At 41.3% G+C, this 22702-nt stretch overlaps 1 protein-coding gene across 2 annotated transcripts in view; it reads left to right on the top strand.

Moving 5' to 3' along the window:
• Positions 1-1295: 1295 nt before the first annotated feature.
• TMEM255B (transmembrane protein 255B) overlaps positions 1296-22702 on the top strand; it is a 69592-nt gene continuing 48185 nt past the window's right edge. Inside the window, exons 1-3 of one of the 2 annotated variants that reach the window (XM_066571609.1) lie at positions 1296-1388; positions 7944-8086; positions 12645-12707. In XM_066571609.1, coding sequence (XP_066427706.1) covers positions 1331-1388; positions 7944-8086; positions 12645-12707 — 264 coding nt within the window. In that variant the 5' untranslated portion in view covers positions 1296-1330. The remainder of the gene's footprint in view (positions 1389-7943; positions 8087-12644; positions 12708-22702) is intronic. The other variant, XM_066571610.1, reaches the window with a different exon arrangement.

Here is a 22702-nt window from a genome sequence, read left to right as displayed (position 1 = left end):
ACTGTTGATGAAAACTTCTATTCATAGCCATCCCCAAACCTGAGAGTCTACCAGATTTTGGGACATTTGTATCACCCTTATCCACTACCACTTTCAAACAAATTTGTTATTTGTGCCATCACCATCTCTGTTTTCTCAATCTATTACTTCATCAATTTCTATTAAAAACTAGTAATTAATAGTACAAATACTACCTCTACCCTATTTTTTCTCCTTTCTTCTACCTCTTCAGGTTAGAGGACGTAAAGAGAAAAAAGTGGATTTGTGTTTGGCCTTAGATCCTGGCTTACTTATCTTTACACACTACAGGGGTGGTACCTGAGAAAGCCGTCTCTTGTCTTCTAACCATTTCCTGGGGAAATATGCCAAAGACTGAAGAACTTAAATAAATATATACATATACATTTAGAGGTTGGAACAGAAGAAAAACAATAATGCTAAGTAGAGTTGTGCTTTTTACAAGTGGGAGAACACAACATAAGCAAAACACTTGGCCGCCTATCAAAAACACTTTCCACAAAAAAAACCCATAAAAAAAATTATGTTCTCTGCTATAGGGAAATCAGGCAAAAGGAACAGTGGACAGCAAAACAGCACAGTGCCTTTGGCTATTTCTTCTCAGTAGTTGCTAGACTGTTGCAGGCAGAAGTCACACAACCCTGCAGTAAGTAGCACTAGAAGCAACAGCTGGCAGTTCCTGGGCAAGATTCTGACAAGAGTCAGAATCTGCAGAAGGAATAAAAGCTGCGGCAGTGAGGTTTAGAAATTGATAGACACCATGTAAGAAAAAGAACAACCCTGTTCTCTTGACTATTGACATCTCTTGACTATCAACATTTCCTCTCTTAGCCTACACCTGCCTTAACCTATGTCACTGACATGCCAGCTTTAGTAATTTACTCAGTATTTCTGATTGCTGTTGCATTTTATTTCTGATTTTTATATATAAATATATATTTTTAAGTGAAGAAGAAAGCGGAAAGGAAAGTTTGGGACAACTCTGATCTCTACCAGGTGTCAAATTGGCCAGGAAGAAATCCAGAAGTGCCGCCAAGGCCGAGACACGGGTAGGACATATAATGAATGAAGCAGCTGACGGCTGCACGAGAAAAGCCCTGCTCCGTGCTTCCCGCGAGGACCGGCACCGGAGCTGCAGCGAGCGCGGCCAGGTCGGCCTGGGCGGCCGGGTCCCCCCGCGGCGGGGGCAGCGCCGCTCGCTCCGCCCCGGCCCCGGCCCGGCCCCGGCCCCGCCGCGCCCCGCGGGGCGGACCCGCCGCGCCCCGGGCAGCGCCGCCGCGGAGCGGAGCGGAGCGGAGCGCCCCGGGAGAGGATGGCCCCGCCGCCCGGCCCCGCCGTGCCGGGCCCGCTGGCCGTGCTGGACCCCACAGGTGAGCCCCGGGATGCGGCGGGGCAGAGCGGCAGCCGGCGGCGGGGCTGGACGGCCGGGCTGCCCCGGGCTCGGCGCCGCTGCCCCGGCGCTTCAGTCGGCGGCACGGCACGGCACGGCACGGCACGGCACGGGACGGGACGGGACCGGACGGGACCGGACGGGACCGGACGGGACGGACGGGAGGGGACGGGGGCTATGCCCGGGCTGAGCCCCGCAGAGCGGCGGTGCAGGGGGGGCTCAGCCCGAGATCGCCGGCGCGGTGCGCACTGCCGCTCATCCGCTCGCTCGCCGAGGTGTTTAAAAATACCGGCTCTTCTTCAGAGCTTTCAGTGCGCTGGGCGAATCCCTCTGCTGGAGGTTGAACATTCGGAGGAATAGCTTGGTACGGGACGCGGACAGGAAATTAATGCAGGAGCCATCGTGCTGGCCGGTGGAGCAGGCGGCGGTGCCCGCAGGTGCGGGGCGGGCTGGGGATTCCAGGTGTTGGGTTCGTTCCCGTCCTCCTGGTTCTCCTAATTGTATGGCTTGTGTTTACAGCGTACGTCCTGAAATACAAACACACAGACAAGAGAAAGGTCAAGTATTTCCTTATTCCAGCGGAAATTGTTAAAGTTTAGAAAATACAGAACTTACTGCTGGCAATTACTCTGTGTAACATTTGAAAGGGTAAGCAGAGACTTTGCTGTGCACTCAAGGATCTTAACAGCTGAGTGAAAAATGTACCAGATCTTAATTTTTGTCTTAAACTTGGAAGAAAAATTATGTTGGTGTTGAAAATGTGGCAGTGGAAGATGTGCTGTAACTTAAAAACATTTTCAGGTAGTCATGGGAAAAAGAAGAATCTGTATGCCAGCTTTAAACTAGTGATTAGCCGCTTGTTAAATTATTTATTGGTGAAACAATTGCTGCCAAAACAATGAGGTCATAGTGATACTGCATGATATCACTTACTATAGCCATACTACATAGTGTATCAGGGCTTGTGGGATTGCTTTTTCATTTTGTTCAGTATGGATATTTTGTAGTAGAATTGTAAACTGTTTCCCATGGTCTTGAATATATAATGCACTTGTAGAAGCTTACTCAACAAATTAATAAAAAAGGTAAGAGATGGGCCTGATAAAAGCTGCTGTCTTGTGGCTTGAAATGAATGCTGTTGCATCTGGTTTAATTAGTTCAGCACTCTGGACAAGTCAAGCATTTAATCAGAAGAGGGAAAGTAATCACCAGCAGCAGGTGTGAGCATCTCTTTTAAGCATCTCAATCCGTCACATTTAATTTTGGGAGGCAATGTAGGATTAATTCAATTTCACTGGCATGAAACAGTTTTTAAAATACATAAAACTGTAGTTGAGAGAGAGATGGCACTGAAGTGAGTGTTGCAGCAATTAAAAATTTATAATCTAGCTCAAAAGATCTCCTAAAAATTTTCTCAATAGCAGCAAAACAGCAGATACATTTGGTACTAAGATTTGTCTGTGGTGAATTTCCACTTAAATTATCTTTTTCTGTGTGCTTAATGCCACTCTCTGAAACATGTCACAATTTTTAGTGGTATCCATTACCTAATAAAAATGCACTTTTTTTTCCTGTTACAAAAGCTTCCTTCTTTTTCTCATGGTAAGATGCTAATAAACATTGGGCTGGGGCATCACTTGAAAGAAATGTTTCCATTTTGATCACCATAACTAGACCAAAGAAGAAGGCATGGAATTATGTAGTGCTAATATTCAGCAAATATGGTTGTAATCCCAGCTAACTGCTACATCCTACAGCGACTTTTTTCCTCACCAAAAATTATGCCACACTTTTTAACTTTATGATGTCTGAAGATAGATTTTAAAAGAAGTAGTGAAGTTAGCAAAGTATAGTTTCTTTGGTCTAAATGTAGACTTTTTAAAGTTTAGTTGAAGATTGTATGGAGGTTTTCTAAGGTGGAGAGATGCTGTTTCATTCTATTCTTTCCTTCCCTCAGCCCCTGGACACATTCTGTGCCATGGACATGTTTCATCATTAATTAATTCATTCCCCTTTTAAACTCACTCTTTGCTTTGTTCAAATCCAGACCCTCCTATTCATGATTATACCCACCACTTTGCAATCTCACACATACCCTCCCCACAAAACCATTTATTTTTCCATAGTCTTCCTATAAATTTAATTTAACCCCCACCCATTGCAAACAGAGCATTGTAATACAATTTTGTTTTCTGGCAGAACAGGCAGAAGTTTTTTCTGAGTGCAGCAGAGTGTGGTCTTCAGCAGGCACTTTTTCTTTTTGCTCTTTGGAGGGTGATCTCAATTTCCCTCCTGGCAGGCCTTTCTCTGTCCCAAGGAGGCAGCAGTCTGGTGTCTCCCTGCCTTGTCCTGGTGGCATTTTCTCACCTTCCACTGTGGAAGCAGGCCTCAAGCAGATATTTTTCCTGACAGATGTTTAGTGAGCAAAGCAGAGAGTGTTTTTGTGACTGTTCCTTTTTGTGCACGGTTTAGGTCTGTGCCAAGCAAAGCACAAGCCTGTCATGTGGAAGTTCTGTTTCCTCTCTAATTTATCTGTGGTGCCTATTGTTGCAGTAATACTGCAAAAATCTCAGTGCCCGTGGCTCAGTCAATACTTCACTGGCCAAAACTGCTGAAGAATATTGCCAATAGATGTTAATAACTATTCACACCCTCTATTGACCCCAGCCTCAAGCTAATGCTAATAAGGATAGGAGAAGGTTTCTTCCTACAAGCTTGGTTTTTGGTATGCTAAATATAAGAATTTAAAGTTATAATTAAGTTGCATTAAGGTCCAGACTAGGAGCTTAATAATATTCATACCAAATCATTGCTAAAGAAGTTGAAGGTAATAAATGTCAAAATTATTCTGAGAGTTACTTCAGTACTAAAAAATTGGAAAGTGAATAGCCTGCATTAACTGTTTCCTGTGCTCCAGGAACATTGGTGTTGGAAGAAAATTCAGGCTACAAATATTGACTGCAATGTTTCCTCTGCTCTTAATTTAAATGCTATTCTTGTGTATGGCCAGCCTTCAGTCCAAGCCTTGCCACAGAGTGTCAGGGAAGAAGGCTGGGCCAGGCACACTGCCTGAGCTGGAGACAGGGCTTCTGAGTCTGGCATGGGGCTTTGGCTGGCAGGTACATGAAAAACAGACCCAAATAAACTGCATGGCAACTGCCACAAACAGCAGTAAACAAAGGCTTGAAACATCTTGGGACCCAACATGACTGAAATTGCAAAAGGAAACCTTTTAATTGTGGAAACCCTTTGCAGCAGTAACCTCTGAAGATATTATGCTGCTTTGCAGATATTACGTTGGCCTCCCAGTATGCTGGTGGCTTATATGCATGTAATTATCCATACTTTGATAGAGCAAAGAGTTTTATTGTTGAGACTAATAAAAACCAAACAGCCATGATAAAAAACAATTTAGGCTGATTTCTATCGATCTTCTCTGAGCATGTGGAAGTCTTTGAGAATAAGTCCTTGCATGTGCCAGCCTCTTCTCCAGAAAGGGCCTTTCTGTGCTCCTGCACATAAGTCATCTCTCCTAAGGGTGGAGTTCATAGCTAATGACATGGTTATTTATCAGACTTTCCTAGATTATGAAAAAGGGGAGATATAATTGTATATTTGCCTCTATTTTGAGATGCAGGTGGTAAAAGATCAATAAATATGAGGGTTGAAGAGTATTGCATTCATAAATTTCTTCTGGCGTGTGTAAATTTCAATGTCAAAATGTAGTTCATACCAAAAAATGTCCCTACAAATAATGACATCTTTTTCTGTTCTGTCTCACTAAATCCACATCAGATTTATTCCAATTACAAATATGAGCATGCTTTTCCTAAGACATTTTCCAGCAAACTCAGGGCAATCAAACTCATGCCTTTCATTATACATAATCAGAACTCAGGAGGGTGGGTTGAACTCATAGTTTATCTCCATCCAGTCTTATCAACCTTTGCTACTCTGAGGAGGCTTGGCTCCTCAGGCACTTTTCAGTGGTTTCAAGAAGTCTTGGCTGAGAAGCATGTGCCCCACTGGCTTTGGGAAGCTTTGTGTTCCTATGTCCCTTTAGAGTATGTCTACATTGCAGCTGCAGCTTCATATCAGAGGATATGAGCACACATACCCAACCCACTTCCAGTCTAGCTGTCGTAAAACCCCAGAAGAATTCAGGTGGGAAGGTGCCTCAGCCACAATTCCAACCTCCTGCTCAAATCTGGGTTAACTGTGAAGTCAGGCAAGGTTTCTTAGTGCTTCTTCTGCTTGAATCTTGAAAACCTCCAAAGCTGGAGAGGACACAAGCTATTTGGGCAACCTGTTCCAATGTTTGACTCTCCTAATGTTGATTTTTTCCTCCTTATACCCAGTCTGAAACACTTTTTTGTATTTCAGTTTGTCTGCAGTCTTTTTTCCTCCTGTTGTGCACCATTATGAAAAGCCTGAGTCTGTTCTCTTGACAACAACTCAAAGGAATTGGAAGACTGCAACTAGCCCTGCCAAAAGTCATCTCATCTTCAGTCTGAGCAAGCCCCATTCCCTCAGCCTCTTCTCATACAGAGAGAGCCAGCCCCTGACCTTCTTTGCAGTTCTCTGATGAATTCATTGGAGTTAATTTATGTATTTTCCTATACGGAGGGCCCAAAACCGAGTGCAATATTGTGTCATCTAAAAAGTGCTGTATAAATGGGTGTAGTTGCTCCTCTGATCCCCTAGTGATGCTCCTGTTAGTACAGCCCAGGATTCTGTTGCCAGGGCACACCGCTGCTTCATGATCAGCTCATCATCTACCAATATCCCCAGGTCCTTTCCAGCAGAGCTGCTTTGCAGCCTGGCAGTCACCCTGACCTGCATCATTGCACTGCATTGTTCCTTCCTTTGCTCAGAACTTGGCATCGTGTTAAAAACCTTGCTAGAAGTAAGGCAAAAGACATCCAATGCTCCTCAAGTCCAGTCTTTTTGCCATAGCTGGCATGGATTAACAGGGAATTGGCAGAGGAAGATTGCAGAGACACAGGCTGGAGGAGAGGTGTTGGGCATGTCTTAAGGATTAATTCTTTACTTTAGCAGGAAAACTTTGTACATGCAGGTGAAAGAGACTTTTGTAACCTCAATAGATGGTATCTGTTGTTAGGAAAGTTGCTTGTATTTCATACTAAAAGACTGGAATCATTTTGACTGGTTGTTCTACTGGAGAAATGTCAGCAAACATAACTTGTTATTATATATTCATTTTTTTACTGATTGAAATTATTTGACTTGGTTTGCAAACATCACTAATCTAGTCTGGCTCTTGAACTATAACATTTACCTGAGTTATGTGACTTTAAAATGGCCACAAAACTCAAGTGACTCATGGCCAATGGCTTCTTCTTTCCTTTTGTCTTTCCTGCATTTCCCCGGCTTTTGCTTCCGGCAGTGCCCCCAGAGCCTGACCCACACAATCCTGCCTTCCCCTCTCACCTCCTGCTTCCTGCTGAGGGCTGCTGCCTCCAGGCTTCAGTGCAACATCACAGTCTCTGCCTTCTCCTGAGGCTGGGCAGTCAGGCAGCTTCCTGAGAACACAGAGGGAGGGAGACCGGCCCTGCTGTGGCCAGGCTGTGCTTTCTCAGGAGCTCCATCCTGCCCAGGTGCAGTGTAGGTACCATGGCATCGCATGGCCCAGTGCTACTGGGTGATCCTGCACATTCCAAAGTGAGAACACCAAAAATGGGGACCACAGTTTGATTCACTTGGGTGTCTTTTGTTAGTTAGAGTCATGTATTACTGGCTTTTTTAGTCTTACGTAAGTCTGTGCTATGGGCTGGGGCCCTGCTGTGAATAACCTCTGGCTACAGCTCAGATCTGCCACTGGATAACCAGGTTAAGTCCCTTGGAGCAGGCTGGAAGTTGGAGGTGAGTGTGCTGGTTTTCACTTTGGGGTATCTGGACCCAAATCCCAGTGAGACTGAAAGGATTTCACTGAGCAGCCTCTGCTGGAAAAGTCTCATGTATCATTACCTGATAAGCTCTATTACAGCTTTGCTTCAAGGATACAGATTTCTTACCCCAGTAAACATGAAGAGCACATTCATTTTCATGATAGCATGCAGAGCACCTGCTAATCTTGTTTAAAATATTCATTTTTAAGTTCAGGCCAGATAGAGTCAAATTGGCACTTCACATAGGTAAGAATTTAAGGCCTGCGGGATCTCACCAACATGAACAACAATTAAAAATGTTACTGAAGACAAGGCATAATTATCATTGTTATCATCATAATTATCATATAATTATCATTGTCACTGACTTACAGTTCAGTTTAATAAAAACTCATCTCATGCCTCTACCCAATGTATGTGCATTAAGCTATACCCTAGCTAACTCTGCAGGTTTTAATTCCTTCTGTTGTCTGGCAGCAGTTTTCCTTAGTGGGAGAACAACAGAGGATTATCTACAGAAAAGATTAACAAAAGAAAATCTTTCATAATTTTGTATTTGTTCTGCCATGATTACAATTAAAAGCTCTTTTTCTTTTTCCCTCTCCCCCCCCCCCCACTCCCTACAGGACAGTTTGCAAAAAGGAAGAAGACTTCCCTTTGGTTCACAGTCGCACTGCTGGTGGTGTCTGTTTTCATACTCACCATAGGTCTGGCAGCTACCACACGAACAGAAAATGTTACTGTGGGAGGCTACTACCCGGGCATTGTTGTAAGTAAAAAACCTATTTTAGAATATTAGGTACATCCAAATAAATTATTATCATTTCTGATTGGAAAAAAAAAAAAAGACCATTAGTTCTGTGTCATTTCACGGGAGAGAGTTGCTGCTTTGTTTTGATCTAGTTCTACTGTGTTGTAAGGCAGGGGGGTAAACTATTTTTCTGAAGTGCCCCAAAGGGGAGGCTGTTTGGGGGTGGAAAGAGGTTGAGTCTGCACTGCACTGTGCTGGGCTCAGGGAACTGTGTGAAAACCTGTGCTAGACTCCCACTGGTCTCCATTAGAGGTGGGTGTCTGTGTGACTGGACAGTAGGCACGGGATAGATTTGAACAACCTTTTAGAAGTTTACTGCTTTGATGGAAGGAAGAGCCACTCCACTCTTGTGTCTGTGTGCCAGGAATTCTGCTGTGCCCATGGCAGGGAAAGCCCTGCAAAAGGACAGGAGGAGGCTAATCCCTAACATCCTTTCTTACAGGCTTGCTGCCAGTCCTCTCATACAAGATCCTGTCTCCAAAATCCTTAGTCTTGTTTTTGTCTTGGGAACAGACTGTTAAAAGCCTTCCTGCAGTGGGCACAAGGTTCAAGCTCTGCCTGCTTTGCCCTGTGACTTCTGGGGAGGAGTAACCCTGCCAGCCCCTTGCTGGTTCAACCCCCAGGCCCTTTCTGATCTCAGGAGAAGGGATCAGTTATATCCCAAAGTGTGCAAATGCCTGGAGTAAAAAAAAACCCAAAAAACCAAAAGAAAAAACAAACAAACAAAAAAACCACCAAAAAAAACCACCAAAAAACAACCAAAAAAACCCCCTGGGCTGAGTTTTAAATACAAGGAGTGTGGGCAGCAAACAGAGAAGGGATGTGGGGAGGTAGAGTTGAAGAAAGAAATTCACATGTTTACAGTTAGATACTACTTAGGTGTGTGGCTCCACTACTGCCAAAGTATGTTGTAAGGTACCATAATTTCTTGCTCTCGTTGGAATGAAATGCCCAGGGAAGAGGGATATGGATCTTCTAATACTGTGCATACACCATTAATAATTTGTGAGTTAGAACTGTTCCTCCTAAACAAGTCCTCTTACATCTTAGTGTTATGTTGAGAGCAGGACTCTCAGAAAGATAATTTTAGGATAATGATCTATAAGGACTGGTGTTTTAAAAATAGAGCAAAAAGCAGTTCCAGGAATAAGACCTCAACAGAATGATTTTCTCTTTCGTTAACCTAAAATAGATAGATTAATACTGATAAAGGTCTCTTCTTTCAAAATTTGACATAAAATCTTTTGTAAGACCACATTATCTGCATTCATCCCTAGAAAGAAGTTTCATTTTTAAACTGCTGTTTTTAATAAGTAATAAACCCATGTGTACAAAACAGGTTATTTCAGCATTTAGTTTCTTGTAGGAATAATGCAGTGTCTACTCACTCATCTGAAAAACATCACCTGCTAAAATATTTTTTGAAAATCTTGTTTTCATTATTAAACAGATAGAAAAGCAAGAATTTATTAGAATGCTTTGAAAACAAAACCTTTTATTAATAATTTTCCTTTGTAATTGCCAATGTAAATGTCATCAAGATATTAAATATCACAAACGTTTAGGAAGAATTAAAAGTGCTGTGCAAATCTTACATGGTGTCTTGCCAAAAGCCTGGTCAGAAGTGTGTGACAGCCCTGTTATGTTTCTGCCTCAATGCCTGAAGTGACTGACTCCAGCGCAGCATTGGCAGAGCAACTGTTGCAGAATTGTAAAGTGGTTTGGGATGGCAGGGACTTTAAAGGTTATCTCAACTCCTCTGCCATGGAGAGGGACATCTTCCACTAGACCAGGTTCTCAAAGTCCCATGCAACCTGGCCTTGTACACTTCCAGGGATGGGGCACTCACAGCTTCTGTGGGCAACCTCTTCCAGTCCCACCGCCTTCACAGTAAGGAATTTCTTCCTAATATCTAATCTAAACCCACCTTCTTTCAGTTTGAAGGCATTACCTCTTGTCCTGTGTCTTCAAGTTTTCTTGTAAGGCACCTCTAGGAATTGGAAGGCAGTAATTGGGTCTCCTCAGAGCTTTCTCTTCTCCAGGCTGAACAACCCAAACTCTCTCATCCTGCCCTCATAGGAGAGGTGCTCCAGCCCTCTGATTGTCTTTGTGGCCCTGCTCATCCTCACTCCTGCATGTCCATGTCCTTGCCATGCTGGGAGCCCCACTGAAGGCAGCACTCCAGGTGGGATCCCAGCAGAGCAGAGGGGCAGAATCCCCTCTCACCATCGCCTTCCTCAGAATGTTCTGAATAGCCCTCAAAGGGTGCTTCTCTTCTCTGCTGACAGTAGAGGGAGCTTAGAAAACCAGCATAGCCCTGATCCCAGACTCTCAGATACCTAAACCAGGAGAGTGAATTTGTCACTACATATTTAACTGCTGGGCTCAGAGAAAAGCAAGAATATGAGACAATGTTATAAGAATAAGACAGTGTTAATTTAAATTTAAAATAAGGTCTAGTTCTCATAGACTTCAGTAGTAAAATATTAATTTCACAGCTGGTAGATGAGGTGAAACCTCCACTGACCTTAGGTAAGCAATTTTGGTCTTAAAAACTATGCAGAATTAACCCTGCCTTGAAGACACCTATGAAGATGAGTAACACTATCCACTGGCAGAGATGTACTTGTTTCTAGAAGTATTTACAAAACAGGTCTTCAGGGTTAGATCCATAATACATTTTGGCTTCTGCCAAGTTCCCTCTGGCTTCAAGAAGAGTTAAGTGCCTTAATTTCCCTGCATATGTGGTCACTTGTAATTTGTTTTGAAAAAAATCTTTTTTCTAAATACATCTTTATAGTGCTAGGTATTACCATACTTATGCATCCAAAGTAATTGAACACAAAATATTTCTGTGTGAGATGAGTTAATATAGTGTTACTCTTTGGAAGGTGTCTGCATTTAGTATATTAGTGCTTGAGCATCTGTTTGGACTGCATTTTTGGAATGATCTGCAAAGACAGAGTCAGAACTGCTTCTGCCTCATTTCCTTACAAATATTGTTTATACTTAAATATTTAATGTCACTTCTCTGTGACTACTTACTGTGTTATTTTGTTTGCTATTTCTATACTCTTTCAACAGCGTCCCCAGCACCATACTGACCTGGACTCCCAGAGCTCCCAAATAGCCTGTTGTCTAAAAAGACAAAAAAATAGCTCCTATGACCCTAAAACAATCTCAGTAGTGCTGTGGCTTTCATCATGATCTCTGTGATTCTGCTCCTTCTGATTTAATTGTTATTGTTCCGTGTTTGGTCATTCTTTTTGTTCGCATGGATATTACTCATTCTGTGTTCCCTGCATCAGCCATAAATGAGGCTTTATGGATTGTTCCTGTTGGAATGAAAAATGGGGCTTGGAACCAGATGTCATTTTGATGTAGTTATCTTAATTTGCAAAGTTGCTGTCCCCTGAACAGCGTGTCCTTGCTCACCGTTCCAAGTGTCTCTACTATTTAGCTGTCAGCATGGATGCACTTGCCCACTCTTCCAAAGTCTCTGCTTTTAGTCCTTGTGCCTCCCTTTCACATAAATTTCCCAAAGCACTCAAGAGCAAATCTCCTTTCTGCACAGTGGCTTTCCTGAAAGCGAGTGACGGATTCCTCTGGTGATACCGAGCGGGTAAAGTGCTTGCAGGGGATTTGCTTTCTGCTGTGAGCAGCTGTGCAGAACAGCGAGGAATTTACGGGCATTGCCTAAGCCCTTGGCTGGGACATGTAGTCCTTAAAAACTTCATTTGTGCTTGGAGGAGAGGCTCTGCGCTCGGTTCAGAGGCCTCATTACAGAGAGAGGCTGGACCTGGGAATGCAAGGAGTTTCTACTGCTCCAAACCTTCACAGGCCCATCACAAGGAGGAGGCTTTTCCTACCATCCCAATGTTGAAGCAACACTGGAACATTAAGGCTGGCTTACTTCAGTGTCCCTTCCTCCTCCTCTCTCTCTCTCCCCTGTGGCTGTACTGGTCCTTTTAGCAACTGACTGTACTGGTCTTTTCAACATTGTAGCAAGGATTTTTTTGGGTAGCGCGATAGTGTCTAATCGTTAAAATCAAGTAGGTGTAACTCTAAGAGTTTGAACTTTGGGGAACACATTAATTTTTTGAGAAAAACTGTCTGTGCTTGCCTCAAGCTTTGCAATTTTCAAAAATTATGATGTGTGGACTAAATGTAAGTGGTTTTTTTCTCCTACTTTACTTAGTTTTTTGCTTTACACTGTGTAAAACTATACATGACAATTGTAACAGTAGTCAGGTTATAAATGCATGTCTATACAGACTTCTGTTTACTGCATGACAAATTTTGCACTGAACTATGAAAGAGCCAGAACTATGCAGTCCTGGCCATTTCCCATTACATGATACGATTTATGTCCAACAGTAACTTCCACCTTTTCCCTTGACCCACCCCATTTAGCCCATCTGTGTGGTGCATTAGCTCAGATATCACTGTGTGTGTTGGTATGTTGTCCAGATAAACTGACCTCATGCATTTCTGTTGGTTTTGTTCTTTGCCTTAGCTTGGCTTTGGATCTTTCCTAGGGATTGTTGGCATCTACCTGGTAGAAAACAGAAGACAAATAGTAAGTAGCATTAATTTTAATGTTTAATTAGATTTTAATTTAATTTTTCTCTTTTTTTTATTAGATTGTATTAAATATGAAAAGCAGAGATTTCCAGTTGACTTAAAACTGCTTTGTCTGCCTCAAAATGTTAGTCATTTGTTTCACCACTTCTGAGAAGCTTTAGAGAAGCATGAATGGGCCAGTAAGTTCCTTTGTACAAGCAAAACAAAAGCAGCTTACTTTGTTTTACTGAATTTACTTTCCTGCTGGTTTAGTGAGTTGAATTTATTGAGGGCAGAATCACTGAAGTGCCAGAGCTTGGCCAGGACAATGTAACTGGGAAAAGGAGGGGAAGAGAGCAAAATAGCAGTTTAGTTTATTTAGCAGTTTAGTTATTATTTAGCTCAAAATAGTTTGAGCAGCAACAAGCTACATGAACAGCTCCACCCTAGCAGATGATCTCATCCTGTCCAAGAAGTTTGTCAGGAACACTTTCCTGAAACAATATTTGTTAAATAGAAGGAAAAAAAATCTAGAGTTCTTGCTGTTAAGATTGCCTGGCTATGTCAGACAGGATCTGAGATACTGTGTGATTTGTTTGTAGATTTAGCTTGGCTTCCCAAATATTTTGCTTTTATTTATGTGAGGAAGTCATAGAAAGTCTTTGGGGCATCTGGGTGAAGGAGGGTGTAAGAAGGAGGAAGGAATTGTAGAAATTCTGAACAATTTCCTTTCTCTCTTTGCAAAAAGTGACAATCTTGGTTGAATAACAGCATGTCCAATGGGCACCTCACAGTAGACTGATTATAGCCAAGCATCATGAAATATGATTAATTTCATAATGCAGAGCTTTCTGTGGTAAAAATCAAGAGTGGTGTTAAGCTCAGAGGAGCAACTGATGGATTTAGCTTGCATTTTACTAATAAATAACTACTTTACTTACAAATAGTCATAATATCACTCCTTCATAGTATATCACTCTTTTTTTGCATTACCTGTAAGTGTCAGTATTTGCAGGAATTCTCTTGCTTTTAACTTCTTTTTCTAGCTGGGTTTCACAAAGAAATAAGACTTATAAAGCTGTGATATTTGTCTCTTCTTTTTCTGTTCCCTCTTCCATTTTATGAACATGTTGTCCATGTTTCAAGCAAATTCAGGAGGGAGGTAGAGACTTCAAAGGTGTGCAATTTCATCAAGTTTAATGAAAATTCACAGGTGGGTAGAGGAGAGAATTATGATTTAGTTCCCCTACAGTGGTAAAGGCTGCAATGTCAGCTCACCACTATTTAAAAGTAGAGAATCCAAATGGGACATGACCTGTGAGACAAAAATCTGCTGTAGGACAGGTGTCATTGATTTTGCTGCTAACAAAACAGCTTAATTAAGAACTAATGCTCCTGGTTTCTACATCAGAGACCAGGATGAACAGCAGGTTCCAAGTTGCAGGCTCAGTGCTGGGCAGATGAAAATAGCTTTATCTTCCACAGCATTCATACTACCTTACTAACAGGCATAACATTTTAGACTTGTTTGATTTTTCACTTTTCTTCTAATCTGCCTCGCGGTTTTCTATGCTTCTGTCCTTAGCAAAAGTAAAATGTCTGAAAAGCCATAAGGTAGGTAAGCAGCAGTGAAAGTATGTATTCCTTGACATGCTGTGTCATTTACACAAGGACTGTGGAGACATAAATGTCCAGTATGCTTGGGATTAGTGCCTGCTTGCATTTCCCAGCATGGAACAAGGAAAACTGCTTTCTGCTTATAACATTTACAGATGATTTGGCTGTTGGAAGATTGGGTTTCTGGGGAGCAGACTAAGAGAATAACTAGAAAGTTTAATTATGCATCATGCCTTGAGAACCACCCACAGTGGGTCTTTTAACACTGTCTTTGCTGAGGCTGAGCTGATGGTTTTAAAAGTTGTGGAAATAAGATTGAAAGGATTTACAATGGAAGGCAGTAGTTATTACCTGGGACATAACTGAGAATATTTGATTGGAAAGGTTTAGGGCAGATTTAACAAATTTGCAACCATCAGTAAGATTATAAAGATTGAAAGTAAGCACAGAAATGTAGAATAAATGTTATATACCTATACCTAAAAACTATGTTCATTGCAGCAGGACAAAAGGGAGTGGAAAGGAAAAGAAATTGCTTACTCAGTTCATTCTATTTTAACTAGACTATCTTTGAGCAGTTACTGCAGTATAATTTGAATTTAACCCAGTGTAGCTCTGACAGTTATCTGGCCCCTGTAATGACTCAGTAATTAATTTTTTATTTGTTATTTAAATTGAAAATGAATGCAAAGTCAGTTGCACTCGGGAAAAAAGTCTATTTTAAATTGACCATTCTACTTAAATCTATTTCTCTTTTTGTCTTGAAGGTCTATTTCACTGTGACCTGTCCATTTTAAGTCCAGGTTCTTTCATGGTTGATGAAATGCTAAATGCAACATAAAATATATGATGATTAGCAGAACCAGTACAGCAAAATCCCAGCATTCAGTAACTGATGAGCGTCGAGTTTAAAAAGAACAAAAGCACAGTTAGGCAGAGTGGACACTGGTTTGTTCTTAAAACATGACATTAATGACGTCGCACTTCTCTGACCTCCTTCTTGGCATCCCAGAGCCCGCAGTGGGAGTTCAATGTGCTGACCAAGGTATAACCCTTAATTCAAAGGAACTGCTGCTTGAAGAAGCAGGCTCTGCCTCATTGACTAGCATGATTTCACTTCAGCTCTTAGCATTTGTGCTTGGTTCTGATATGCAAAGCCTGGCACCAGCAGAACAAAATTTCCTTTTGCTAAAGATTTGCACTGATTTGGGATGCTTCTAACTGGCAAACAGAAGGCATTTCAGGCATAATGTGTCACTGTTCCTTTTTGCCTCTCTTGCACTCTGCAAAGCAGGTTATGGATTGAAGGGCAGTGTATAGCTGGATGTTGTTTCATTCCAAAGGCACACTTAGTCCAGCCAGATGGGTGAAAAACATGATACTGCCCAAATCAAATGGATTTGATTGTAAGATGTGAAGTGTTCTTGCTTGTTTGCTTGCTTGCCATCTCCTCACATTACAGTACAAAGTATTTCCAGTTAGGAAGTGAGATGCTGAAATTACATACAGGAGTGGGGAAGGCTGGGTATGCAGGGGGCTCCTGGCAATAGAGTTGAGCTGAGAGCAGTGAGTAATGCTGAGGGAGAGCTGTAAGAGGTTTCTCCTCAGAAAATCCATATTTTCTGAGGAGGTGGCACGAGCTTGCACCCAGAAATGAATCACTCCCTGAATGTGCAATGTCGATGTGACACCATGCGTGCAGTTTTAGCTAAGCCTATGCACAAACCGAGCAATGGCTCACAGCTTCCACTCACACTTCTCTCCAGTGCCAGCCTCACCCAGCCATAGTGTTTGCAAGGCTGAAAATGAGCACCCTGAAGCTGTGGTGCCTACAAGAGCCATGGGGAGGTTCAAGAGCAGCATAATAGAGCTGCCAGGGTTTGAATGTTTGCAGGATCACAGTGCTGCCTGCAAGAGCCCTCACTAGGGCTGTGGGAGCTACAGTGAGAGCAGCACAGCTGTGGCAGAGAGCAGGCAGGAAGGGCATGGGAGGAGGTATAGGAGAAAAAAGGACACAGGGAGGATGGGGAGGGGTCATTGGAGCAGGAGTGACCCCTCATGAGATGGTGAGTAATCACAAATCTTGGTAATTAGGGTGGAAGCAGCTGTGTGAAGCAGGTCTGACACCCATAGTCATCCACTGCTGAGGCTTCCTCATGTATTCTTCATGCTAAAACATTTGATTTTCTCACTGACATGTTTAGGGTATACTCAGATATAAATCTAGTGCTCAGCCTGGTCCTTGACTTGTTTAGAGAAATGGAGGCAAAGCTTCCAACAAAGAGAATTTGAAAACATGAGGAAGGTACAAACATGGAGCTCTGCACACAGACAGAAAAGGCAAAGCTATTTATTCAGGCTTCTCAAGGGATGCTAAGTTTAGGTCCCTTAATATGCTTGCTTCCCAACCTCTGTCAACAAGAGTTAGATTTCGAATGAAGTGTTGAAAAGACGCTATAGCTGAAGTTGGAGAAACAAAAAGCAATAATTTTCTCTTCTGTTTTCAGTTGATAGACTTCCTCTACAATGCAAGCATCCCTGTCCTGCATTGACGTTGTGTGAGGCAGGATTTAAATATCATCTCTGATTATTTTCTTAACCCCGGACTTTACCTCTGTTTCAGTAGAGAGGATTTTTTGAAGCAGGTACATGTGTGAGCCAGCCTTCAGAAGAGGCAAACCTCTTTCACTTTTTTTCAAAACCAATATATCTTATAAATTATGCCTATCAGAAAATGCCCACTGGGCATTTTATGTAAAGGTGATGGTTATTAATATATACACCCCCCCAAAAATACTGCTATATATACACCTAATTAGCTCTGTTCAAACATGTTCTGTTTCATTTGCTGTTTGCAAATCAAATATTCTGAAGAATTTAGCTTTAGTGCAGATTTTGATCGAAGATACTAATTACTGATTGATTTCATATCACATATGAGGCTAATTAAAGCAGCTTGTTTTAATAAAGAAAGACCACTGAAATTCTGCAGATCCCCTGAGACTATCTTTGATGTTTCTGTGCAAATAAATGGAAGAAGCCTTTCCTATTGCAGGGGAAATGCAGAACATGTAAAGGTAATCTTTGTAATTACCAAGGTATTATTTCTCTCCTAAACTAAGGTTTCTGACAAAGTTAACAGCACTTCTTTCTTTCAGTGTTGATTTTCTGTATGCTCATATTTCACACAGTTCAGAGAAAAACAATTAATACTGAGGTAAAAACATTAAGAATGGAAGAAATTAGTAATTATCCTTCTCTTGTTTAGCACCTTTGAAATTATTGAAATGGAAAAGACCTACTGATGCCTTTTCAGGCATAAATGTGTGCTAGGTTTTGTGGTGTGATCTAACTGCACATTTCAGAAACAGACAGGATTTATATAAAGATAATCAGACTAGGTTAACACTGACACTTGAATGAGCTCGAGTGGCTCCTCTTTATGAATCTGCATTTTTTCAAAATATAACAGCATCTTATTAGCTGTTAACTTCAAGTAGCTTATTCTTTGAGAATGTCTTCCTGCTCTCATGACTAGCTCTTCAAGACTGTGATGAGGTGCTCTTCAGAGGCATCTTGTTCTCTCCTTAGGTTCTGGAAGAGACCTTGAAGGGTGGTTTACACTACATTCTGGAATTGTAGTTAGCTAAAGTGTGGTAAGAAAAATCTTGTGTTAAGTGACAATTATATTTCTCTTCTATAATATTGAGGCTATTACAGAAGATATCATACTATAATTCTGTCTTATTTCTAGTTGAGAGCAGACCAGCCTAAGTGTAGATGGCCCATAAGCATAGTGAAGTCTTGGACATTAGCTGCCTTATTTTGCAGGAATCAGCTTTGAGGCTCCTTTTAACCCTTTTTGGAAGGGATTTGGGATGTGGTCTATCCATGGTAGGTCTGGGAAGTCTGTGTTATCCCCTGTAATGCAGGAAAATATTCCACAAAAACAGGAGTAGAAGTGAGATGAATAACTGGAAGTGTTTTGAAGGCTAAGTTATTTCAGCTGCAGAGGAGGAGGATAGGTGAAATATTGGTGGGTATGAAAGCACCTTCCAAAATGAAGACAAGTAAAATTAAAAGAAGAAAGTTCTGTGGGCAAGTAAAATGTAAAGAAGTGGAAAAGTTGTTTCTAATAGTATAATATTATGAGAGACATTTTTCTATTATTAGTGTTACACAGTCCATGAATAAAGACTAAGTAAAATACTCTGGATTTCTTTATGCAATTCTTTGACCTTGTGCAGTTAATGTGAGTATTTCCAATTTATAATAAATGTAAATACTCACTGACACAAAGAACTCTTTTCTCTTCCCTCCTTTGCTCCTTCCTCTATCTTGCTGACTCCTTCTGCTCCTCTTCCCTGCCCTGGCTAAAAATACTCTCCATTGGTTAAGTGAGTAAAAAGGTTCGGTGCCAAGTGAGCATCAGACATAGCACAAGTCAACTGGTGGGGCTGCATGGGTAAGGGTGGAGAGGAATCTGTGGAAGGAGGGAACAAGACTTGTCCCTTTTTGCCAGGAATAATCTGTTATATCAACTCACTGTGGTGTGAAACCATCAGCTAAGTGTTGTCAGTGAGCTAAATGCCTGAAGATAGATAGCATAAATTTCCCAACAGTGCTGGAGAATTTTGAAGTTGAAAGACTCAAAAATAGATGATTTCACTGTGTGAATTACCAAAGGAAGTGTGGGAGGTGTTTCAGCTCTTCCCTGATCTAGTTCCTTATGGATTGGCATTTCATATTACATGTCTACACGTGTATGCTTTCAGATTTTACCAGCACAGATTCATCAGCTAGACATGCAAATATTTATTTACATGTAAATATTTTAATATAGAAATCTATTATGAAATTATAACCATATAATACATAACCTGCAATATATGCTCACACATGTACATGTATGTATTTACAGCTGACATGTCCTGGCAAATACCTGTAATAATGACAAAGAAGTCTATGCCATTGTGCCACTGACCTTATGTCTTTATTTTACAAAGTGCTTTTTACACTCTTCATAGATGTGTATTCCAGGTTGTTTCAGCTGGCAAAGCTGTAATGGGTGGCACAGTCAGGTCTGTAGCAATCTTTGTGCTCCATCATCAGGGCTGTGTCTGGCATAGCCAGAGGTGCCACCAAGTACCTCCACCTGCAGCCCAGAACTGTAGTTCTTCCCTCCCACACAGCCCTCTGCTGGTCCACTGGTTGTACCAGTCTCAGGTTTTACCCACCTCAGGTTTCTCACCTCATTGGAAGAAAGAAATGGAATGTTGGTTACAAAGGGAGAAATTTTGAAAGAGATTCTTTGGTTTCTATTTGGAGAGCTTCCTTGGCAACCAGAATTACTTTAGTTTGCTTCTGGAAGCTTAAACTCAATAGAAACAGAAAGAAGATGCATACCTGTATGAATGAAAATGCCTTTCCACCACCAGAGCTTATTTCCAATACTGAAGTCTTTAAAGGCTTCAAAAGGAAGTCACCATTCTTTTGAGTCAGAGACTCTAGCCACAAAGTCAGTTTAAGTTCTCTATCTTATTAAATGGCAGTCTTCTGGGATGTGATTCCTTTCAGATCTTGCTTGGGAACAGCACATGGGATTAAGGGCATAATAGGGCACTTTTTAACTGCCAGTTTGTTTTCTTGTGCTGTTCATGCAATGAAAGTGTTTCTGTCACACAGTTGAAAACAAAAGTAAACTTTATGACCCATGAAATGTGTTTGTGGAACAATAAAGATGTCAATTACTCTTCCTAGCAGGCAGGAGCATGGGATAGAAAGTGTCAGTAAGGAATCTAATTTCTGGTGTGTGCATGGTGAAGAAGGTGAGGTGGGCTGTGCCCTGTGGAAAGGACAGTTTCTGGCAGTTTCTGAACCTCTTGTGGAAGAATTAGCTCAAGCTAAATAGCTGAACATCCCTGATGGACAGGTACAATCTTCCAGACCCTGCAGGTAGAATTTCACCACCAAAAAACCTTGTAATTCATGCATTTCTATAAAGAGTGTGTGTACATGCAATTACTGTATAGGGAGAGAGGATTTGTCAAAACAGAGACTTTGGTGTAAAAACAGTTCTTGCTGCTGAGACAGTCAGCTCTGACAGTCTTGATCTATGTAAATTCTACCATTTTTTACCAGGAAGCATAAAATTTTATGACACATAGTATGCTATATATTTTTGGGTTATTGTTCTCATACCACTCAGAACAGCTGTTTAAGTGATGAAATGACCTTGTTCCAGCTTAAGCAATAAAAGAGCATCCATAAAAAGAAGTATGTGATGAATTCCTATGATGTCAGCACTGTTGATCAGTGAATCTAAATTTGTTTCACTTTTGTTCCCTTTCCTTTAATGCTGTGTTTAGCTTTTTCTTTTAGAGTGAATTTGATGTCCTTAAATGTGTAATAATTTTTAACTGTTCTTATCTAAGTGCTTTTGTTAATGTTTGCAAAGGGGAATTCTTACTAATTTGAAGTGCTTACTGGACTAAGACTTGATTAAGCTGGTTCCAAAACCATTAGCATTTCTCTAGCTGTGAATCCAGATGAATTTTTTTCTCTTTTCTCTGTAAGGCTGGCCAGAGAATGGCATTATCTGGAAAAGCACGCTAGATTGAACTGCCCTGAGGAGCCTTAGTGCTGCCCTACATAACAATAGGAATCTGAAACAGAGGAAAGGGGCCTGATCACACACCTGATTTAATGGGATGGAAGAAAAGTAGAGCAGATATTTAAAAAAAAATCTCTCTAAAAGGAGTGAAAACACAGGAGCAGAGCGTATGCAGTGCACCTCCTTGAAATAAGAAGGTCAGCCAGTAGGGGGGTTGGATGAATTCAAACTTGGGACTAAATACAGCAGTGCTGTTTGAATGAGTTGAGTAAAGCTGAGATGTGCTGCTGCTAGAAGGAAATCAGGAACTGCAGTAATGGTTACCAGGATGATCTAGGGTTCCTAGATGTTGGGAAGGCTTAAAAGAGCACTATAGATAATAAAGCTAACCCTGTACCAGGAAAAAAAATTCTTTTTTTTGGTTTGCTTCTGTTTCTTGTCTTAGAAAATGTAAAGCAAGTACAGTTCTGTCTCTCTTTTTTTTAAATTGTTCTAATAATATTTTTTGGAGTACAGTGAAGTCTCAGATTCTACCAAAATCCCAGGAGACTTGATAGTGCATCATCAGTGGTGGCATTTTTAACTGAATCAAGACAAGCATTTTACTCATCAGTGAATGAATTATCTTGAATTTAATATGTGTTCATTTACACATAAATCATATTCATTCTGTGATTGCAATGTAATGGTGACTCCAGTTTCAAATTCTTAAGTGCACAGAAACTGCTTGATACAGCTTTTTTATTCTGTAGATTGGTCATTCCAGTAAAGATTGGCTTTGCTAAAACAATTTGAAATAATTTCCTAGCTATTCTAAGTCTGGTTTTGTAGCTGATATTAGATTATGAGAGAAGAAAGAATGTATTAATCAGCTAACCTTTCCCAGTAATTTTGTTTCATGTTTCATAATGGCTATTGATTTAATTCCTACCAATCCTTCATTGCTTGAAGATAAAAATATGGGAAAATTTGTCTTTATTTCATATAATGTTTTTCACTGAAACTGTGTCTTCATGTGTTCTTCAAGTTAGAAAAAAAAGACAAGACGAATAACAGGAAGCGTAAAGCAAATACCTTGGCACAAGTTAAAGATTAATGCTCAAGACAACATTTCTAGAGGGTGGAAACAACAGAGAGACCCAGATCAGGGAACTATTGGAACTAGCATACAAGGTTTTATTTTGACAGTACAATGTTAAGGCAAAATGTTTCCATGCTACTTTTCTAGAGACAGTTTTGACCTATGGGCTTTCATGCCCTAAAGGGAAATAGCAAGCAAAGTTGGCTGGGTGAGCCTTCCTGTCCTGGGTGAGCCCTCCTGCCCTGGGTGAGCCCTCCTGCCATGGGACCCAGCACAGCCATCACACAACCTCAGGCCTGTGCCAGTGTGCTCAGATGCTCAATTCCCCCATCTCCATAACAAGCTGCCACAGCAAGTGGCACAAGGAAAGTTCCCAGCAACTTGAGCAGTCTGTTCATCTGATCACTAAAGTAGTCCCTGTCCTAAAGGTGTCTGTGTGTGCCTTTAGGAGCTGGAGTAAGCAGGCTAAGGACCTGTGCTCCCTTTTGTCACAGACATATTTTATGGAAAATCCTTTCATTAGGATCTTTTCTCCTGAGAAGCTGAGAAGCTTCAGCTTCTCCATGTTTTGCTGCTTTGGAATGTGATTTGGAGAATTGTTTACCCAGCATGTGAAGTTGTTTTTACTTGATGACCAATGACAGCCACCTGTGTCAAGGCTGTGAGCAGTTACAAGATTTTATTATCATTCCTTTCCTTT

The sequence above is a fragment of the Molothrus aeneus genome, chromosome 2 (genome assembly GCF_037042795.1).
Source record: "Molothrus aeneus isolate 106 chromosome 2, BPBGC_Maene_1.0, whole genome shotgun sequence".
NCBI classification, from domain to species: Eukaryota; Metazoa; Chordata; class Aves; order Passeriformes; family Icteridae; genus Molothrus; species Molothrus aeneus.
Note: the sequence above shows the minus strand (reverse complement) of the source record. Positions and strands in the feature narration are given on the sequence as shown.